Raw genomic sequence first — 6,939 nt, forward strand, 5'->3', positions numbered from 1 at the left:
TGATGAAACTGTTAAAATAACCACTACATGGAGACCCTTGTAGGCCACAGTTGTACCTGCTTCTATAATAATTTTGACAGAAAGCATGATGCAAATAAAAAGAGTTGTTTCTGTTACTGATTCTAGTTGGTTCAGTAATTCCCACCAGTCTTCCCTTTCATGTTTTTCTAGTGTTCTAAATCTCATGGTAAAAAGGGTAAGAGTGAAGTCAGGGGATGGAAGTGAGGTCATAGACTGAAGTATTCTTGGACTTTGTTCTAGTTGGAGAGATGCTTAGTGGGGATGGGAGCCCCCCCCCCCCGGCCATATAAGTAATGCAGGGCTAAAGCAAAGGAGGAGATGGAAAAAAGCAGGAGGGAGATTTAGAAGGGAGAAAAATTAGGTGAGATGTACAGGATAAAGAAAGTAGAGAACATAAAAGAGAAGAAAGTAATGAGCAAAAGAAAAGCAGAAGAGACATGAAACCATTACAAGGGAAAAATCAGAATATTTCACACACACTGATTTTTAAAATAAAAACCAAGAGAGGAGAGATGAAGAGGCAGTAGGGGAAAGGGATAGTGGGGAAAAAAGTAATATATGGAGACAGATGGTGACTATACTTAAGGTGGTAAGCATGGAATGTATATATGGAATTGTTGAATTAACATGTACACTTGGAACTAATATAAGACTGTACGTTAATTATACTTCAGTTAAAAAAATAAAGAGAAAAAAATGATGTAAGGGCAGTTAAACTACAGGGAGAAAAATAGAATAGCTATGAGAAAGATAACAGAGGAGTAGTAATGAAATAACTGGAAAAAGACTAACATTTCAGAATTTGTTATCACATTCAGTGCTCTGCTATGCAGCCCCTCAGGCATTGCCTTTTTCCAACATCACCCATCTTATCTGAATGATTGTGAGGGGAGTGTCATGTAACTATTGTCTTAACCAGGCAGCCATAATGGGCTGTTTCCCTGCGCCCCATGATGCTTTGTATCCCAACATCCCTCTCTCACTCACTCATCTCCTACGTTGGAGAGTTGCCTGGTCTGTGCTGGTCGGATGTTTTGTAGATGCTGGATTCTCCCCTCTGCAGTTGCTGCATGATCTGCAGCTCACAGCTTTCCTGCTTCTAAGCTGACACCAGTAGGAATATCTCCTCCTCTGAGAGGCTTGCCTCCCTCTGCTGTTCACCCTTGTTTCTTGTGCCTTATCTGGGTAGTGCTCCTGAGCTTGGTATAATTCAAATACTGTTGAAAGGTTCGCTCTACCAACACTAGGCTGCATGGGTGCACATTCTTGGGTCAAGGGTAGTAGGGGTGGAGAGGAGACAAACATAAAGAATTATGTTACTGACTGCAGGACCCCTTTTCTGACACCATTAGGGTTCTGAGGCAATGTAGACACTAGTCAAGAGTTTTAAAACTTCAGGATATTTTGGTGTTTTTATGATATTGGCATAATGGAGCAGGCTCTACAATGTCTCAGACTTAACTCAGAAAGGCCAGCTTTCCTTGACACAAAGCGAGGCTGTTTGCTCAACACAAGGGTTCAGCTGTTTACTCTGTTTACATTCTTTAGTCCCTTTTAGGGTTGCCATCTATCACCATAAAACTCCTATGTCCTAAGGTTCGTCTTTGCTCCTGGGCCCCAACACTTGGACCCACAGCTCTAGTTGTCCAGCTCAAAGTCAACTGCAGACCCTCACAGAGCCACTTCCTATGCCCCAAGGCTGTTTTCAGGCATTGCTGTAGAGTAACTCAGTTAATCTCATGGTTTTATGGGCTAGATACTGTTATTGTCCCTAATTTGGAGATAAGGAAACTGAGGCACAGAGAAGTTAAGTTACTAGCCCATAGTCATGCAGCTGGTAAGTGGCAGAGCAGGTGTTTGAAAACAAGCAGTCTGGCTCCACAATCCATGTTCTTAACCTCAATGCTGCATAGCCTCTCAATGTTTCAGGTACTCTCAGCTGTTCTGGTCCTTTTGGCATCCACTGTGACCCATTCTTATCCTTTCTTTGATATCCAGCTTCCTCATACACAAAAGTCTAAGTTATATAGATCTTCATTTCCAGGGACGGAATCCCCCTAATTAATTGGTGGGTTGTAAGCAATCCACACTAAGTGGCTAAGATAAGGAGGAAAGCCTGGGGAGAGATTGGTGTCTTTCATAACTGGTCTTAATTGTAAGATCATTCATCACACAACCAGGAGAGCTGTCTGGAGATGGCTTTCCTGGCATGAGGCAGTGAGTTGGATATCTAATGGAGGTAAGTGGAAGTGCTGGAAAATCCATAAATCAGTGGATTCTGCTCTGGGTGTGGGGGAGAGAGGTGACACGTGAGGGGAATTCTTTCCTTTGATGAAGCCATTTTATGTACACTGAAGTCATATACTTCCTGACATTTATCACTTGATGATCCTTTTCTTTTTCTAGGCCAGAATAAGCTGACATTTGTACTTTCTGTTTGTTGTTTCAGGTGCTGAAACCAAGAAGCCACAGTTACTGGTTCCAAAAACTGAGATATATGATGAAGCAGAAAAACCATTCATAAAATCAGGAAGAATCCAGAAAGTTAATCCTCAAGGACCTGAGTTAGGAGAAGCCTGTGAAAAAGGGAACATGTTAAATAAGCAGGCAATTAAGAGGGAAAAGAAAGATTTCAGACATGTGACAGTGAAGGACTGTCATGTACCTGAAAGCTTCAAAGTAGAGGAAGATCAGAAATGTCAGAAATCTGGGGAAAGATACAGCTTTAGTTCTAGCTCTGTTAAAAATCAGAAAAGCCAGCCTGGACAGAAACCTTTTACATGTAGTGTATGTGGGAAAGGCTTTAGTCAGAGTGCAAACCTTGTAGTGCATCAGCGAATCCACACAGGGGAGAAGCCCTTCGAATGTCATGAGTGTGGGAAAGCCTTCATTCAGAGTGCAAACCTTGTTGTACATCAGCGAATCCACACTGGACAGAAACCATATGTTTGTTCAAAATGTGGGAAAGCCTTCACTCAGAGTTCAAATCTGACCGTACATCAAAAAATCCACTCCTTAGAAAAAACGTTTAAGTGCAGTGAATGTGAGAAAGCCTTCAGTTATAGCTCACAACTTGCTCGGCACCAGAAAGTTCACATTACGGAAAAATGCTATGAATGTAATGAGTGTGGGAAAACATTTACTCGGAGCTCAAACCTCATTGTCCACCAGAGGATCCACACTGGGGAGAAGCCCTTTGCCTGTAATGATTGTGGCAAAGCCTTCACCCAGAGTGCAAATCTTATTGTACATCAACGAAGCCATACTGGTGAAAAGCCATATGAGTGTAAAGAGTGTGGCAAAGCCTTTAGTTGTTTTTCACACCTTATTGTGCACCAGAGAATTCACACTGCGGAGAAACCTTATGATTGCAGTGAGTGTGGAAAAGCCTTCAGTCAGCTGTCTTGCCTTATTGTGCATCAGAGGATTCACAGTGGAGATCTTCCTTATGTGTGTAATGAGTGTGGGAAGGCCTTCACGTGTAGCTCATACCTGCTTATTCATCAGAGAATTCATAATGGGGAAAAACCTTACACATGCAATGAATGTGGCAAGGCCTTCCGGCAGAGGTCAAGCCTCACTGTGCACCAGAGAACCCACACTGGGGAGAAGCCCTATGAGTGTGCCAAGTGTGGTGCAGCTTTCATTTCTAACTCGCACCTCATGCGACACCACAGAACCCATCTTGTTGAGTAACAAGAATTTGTTATTCCAGGCATTGATCATAATCCACTACACCCTAATTGGACACGTCTTTGCTGTTATGTTCCTCTAAAAATGAGGCCCACCATATTCTTAACAGTTTTCAGGAGTGTATCATAGAACATAAACATTTCAGAAGCTGACTTAAAAAAAGTGAAAGCTAAGCACCTAAAGGCAAGGACTGTGTTTTTTAACTGTCATCATGTTTGAAATGGAGTGTGGCTTTCTTAGAAATGGGTCATACAAGGCTAAGTGATAAAGATCCTATTTGAGAAAAGGTATTTTAACTTAATCTTGTTTTTAAAAACTCGTAATTTCTTGAGCAACAGCCAGGTTATTGGTATAGGTCTGCTTGGTGGAATTCTGGAGCTTTGAATCTTGTATTCTAGTATTTTGGGTTAAGAAGTAATGACTAAGGAAACTACTTGGGGTAGCAATTCAACAACAACTCACCTGTGATCATTTATAAGCTTGCCACACCTTAGGCAATTTAAACATTAAAAGAAAAAACACAAAACATTAACTATCGGCCGCTCCTAAAATAGAAGTAGGAAACAGCTGTTTCTTTTAATCCTCTATACCTCCTGAACCTTGGTATGGTAAAGCTCTGGGGAGATCTCGAGTCTTCCATTCTGCAGTCTGTGTGGCCAAGCACTTGAGGATTGATGGCGACAAAACACTGGGACCATAAATGCTGCCAGGCAGTATTCATTTGTTAACATCAACTCTCCAAGTGACCCTAACTTCCATTGCATTCCATCGGAGTGAGATGCCTGTAACAGTCCCCTTCTCACATAGAGGAGTCAAAGAAAGCTTGCTGAGAGGCATGCCCACATTATCTATGCTCATTCTGCTCAGGCCCAGCCAGGGGGCTCAGTTTGGGTGTCATTCTCACTTTTTGGCTGGTCTTTAGAAGAAATAATGGAGTCCTAAAAATTTAAGAGGACCAAAGAGGGAAATACAGGGAGAGGAAGGAGGCAGAGTGGGACTCCTAAGGTCTTTATTTTTTTGAGAAGCTCAAAGGTATTGGAATGTGAAAACTTAGAAAGATGAAGAAACTGGCTAAGGTAAGATAACCTTTGTTATCATTGAGCCTTTATTCCTGGAAAAAATGATTTATAGAACTATGCAATCGGTAGAGCTATGTAATATTGCCTTGTATTTAATATAGAACTTAATTCTTTGTTTATACACCTTCATGTATAGAATCATAATCCCCAGCACTTCTCTTATGCTTTCACATAGATCCTTACTTTAATCCTGAGAACGCTGAAAGAAGTGTTTGCCCCATTTAGTTAAGAGTGGTCAAATAACAAAGAACAGCCTACATTCAAATCCAGGACTTAAATCCAGGTTCTCTGTTCTGCCATGCTGTGTCTAACCACCTGTGTCTAACCACCCAGATCTGCAGAGAGCCTGAGAAAGGGGTATATGGCTCATTTTCAGGTGAGGAAGCTGAGGTGACAGATTTTAGGATGTGCCTTAGGCCATGTGACCAGTAAGCAGCAAATCTGAGACTGGAATTTGAGTCTCCCAAGTTCTGGGTCTGTCTCTTCACCCCGCTTAGTAAGCAAGAGCGTATCATAAATGCCCTACCTGGTGATAAGCTATCTGATGCAACTCATGTAGAAGTCCCACCATTGGGACTCTTACTGACTCATTTGTTTTGTATTTTACAGAGTGCTTTCATGTACAGAAGGCATAAACAAAGCTTATTTCCTCTTTCTACTCCCCTTCAACCATAGTCTTTCATCCAAGCATGTGCACCACCTTTTCCCAGTTTACAGTCTAAATCATACACAACTCTAAGAAATTAATAGGATTCAAAAGTGAGGATCAAAAATGCTATGTACTCACCTTGAAAGTGACTGTTCCTGTCCCCCAGCTGGGAGTGGAGAGACCCAAAGATAACACCTGTGTCTGCTGAGGAACAAGCTTAGGTTTTTCCCCCTGCAGGATCAGGAAGCCCAGAAGAGAGGTAGAGCAGGTCTGAAGATTGGGGATAAATCTGTGACCTGGACCTGTCCAGAGACCAAAAGTGTACTTTCCTGAATGATACTAGCCAGGTTAGGATTCTTATGGCAGTTAAATTGTTTTAGCTTCACCTTGTGTGTTCTTCCTCCTATTTGAATGCTTGTCATGGATGATTGTGATTTCCTGGCTAAAGATTGCTGTTCATAGTTCAGAAAAGGCTACGTAGGTGATTATGATGCAAAGCTGGATTTGGGAATCACTCACCCAACCTTGCAGTGAAACAGTGGTATTCACTTGGCTGCATGTGAGAATCACCTTGTGTACTTAAAAATTTTTTTCATTCCCAGGGCCAGGTATTTTTTTTTCAGTTCTGGAGGGGAACCCAATGTGTAACCAAGGTAATGGCCAATGCAGTCAAGTAAAGTCTGCAGACCACAAATGCATCTGATCAAAGGTGGAGTGGGGAAGCCCTAATATAAGGATGTGGATGTGCAGAGTGCTCTGTGCTTTCAGCAAAACAGAATGCTAACAACATTGGCTGCACTGGGTGTCCTGTACCTTGGCTGTAAGGATTGTGTTCCCTAACTTTATTTGTATTTTAAATGAATATACCAAATACTTTATATATATGAGCAAACCAAGTTTTACACATTTATATTCTTCATTCAACAAAATGACTTTTTACATTTGTACTTTATTTCATCTCCAGGTCTTGGTTTCCACAAACCTGCACACAGGTTCAGGACCTTCAATCCTGCACAAATCATGTGAGCCTAGTGGATTACCAGACAGACCAGATCCTTACCCAACTAACAACTCTTACTTCCAGCTCATTTCCAGCCCTCAAAATAGATTACCTGCCCTCCTTTTTCTGTATGGTTTCGGGTAGATGAGAAGTGACTACTAGTTGTCACCATTGGCTTAGGTTTTCCTTTTCCTAGAGGTCAACTCCTTTCTCCCTTGTCTGTTATTTCTAGAAGTGGATGGGAACTCAAGCCCTTTCTTAAGTTGCCAAGAGCAATCAGAGTTTTAGTTATCAAAGAGCCAGGCCAATTGATGGGTATTAAGAGTAGAGCCAGGAAGTCTCAAGTGAGTACAACAGTTGTGTATTAAGCAGAGCACAGTGATGTGAAAGTGATAATAAAATCTTGTACTTTGAGGGGCATAGGAGAGACTCATCTCTCTCTCTCTCTCTCACACACACACACACACACACACACACACACACACACACACACACAC

General features: G+C 41.8%; 1 protein-coding gene across 5 annotated transcripts in view; it reads left to right on the plus strand.

Moving 5' to 3' along the window:
- ZNF197 (zinc finger protein 197) overlaps positions 1–6,872 on the plus strand; it is a 45,244-nt gene extending 38,372 nt beyond the window's left edge. The window contains exons 4-5 of one of the 5 annotated variants that reach the window (XR_012381275.1): positions 2,471–4,790; positions 6,407–6,872. Coding sequence is in view for 2 of the 5 variants with exons in the window: in XM_025885103.2 (XP_025740888.2) it covers positions 2,471–3,717 (1,247 nt within the window). In the remaining 3 variants the exon portion in view is untranslated. Of the gene's footprint in view, positions 1–2,470 lie in introns of all 5 variants that reach the window. The other 4 variants (XR_012381274.1, XR_003210734.2, XM_073902824.1 and 1 more) reach the window with 4 other exon arrangements.
- The last annotated feature ends 67 nt before the right edge of the window (positions 6,873–6,939 follow it).

Source organism: Callorhinus ursinus, unplaced genomic scaffold (genome assembly GCF_003265705.2).
Source record: "Callorhinus ursinus isolate GAN/ISIS: 27379988/994484 unplaced genomic scaffold, GSC_fseal_2.0 scaffold1, whole genome shotgun sequence".
In the NCBI taxonomy this organism is placed as follows: Eukaryota; Metazoa; Chordata; class Mammalia; order Carnivora; family Otariidae; genus Callorhinus; species Callorhinus ursinus.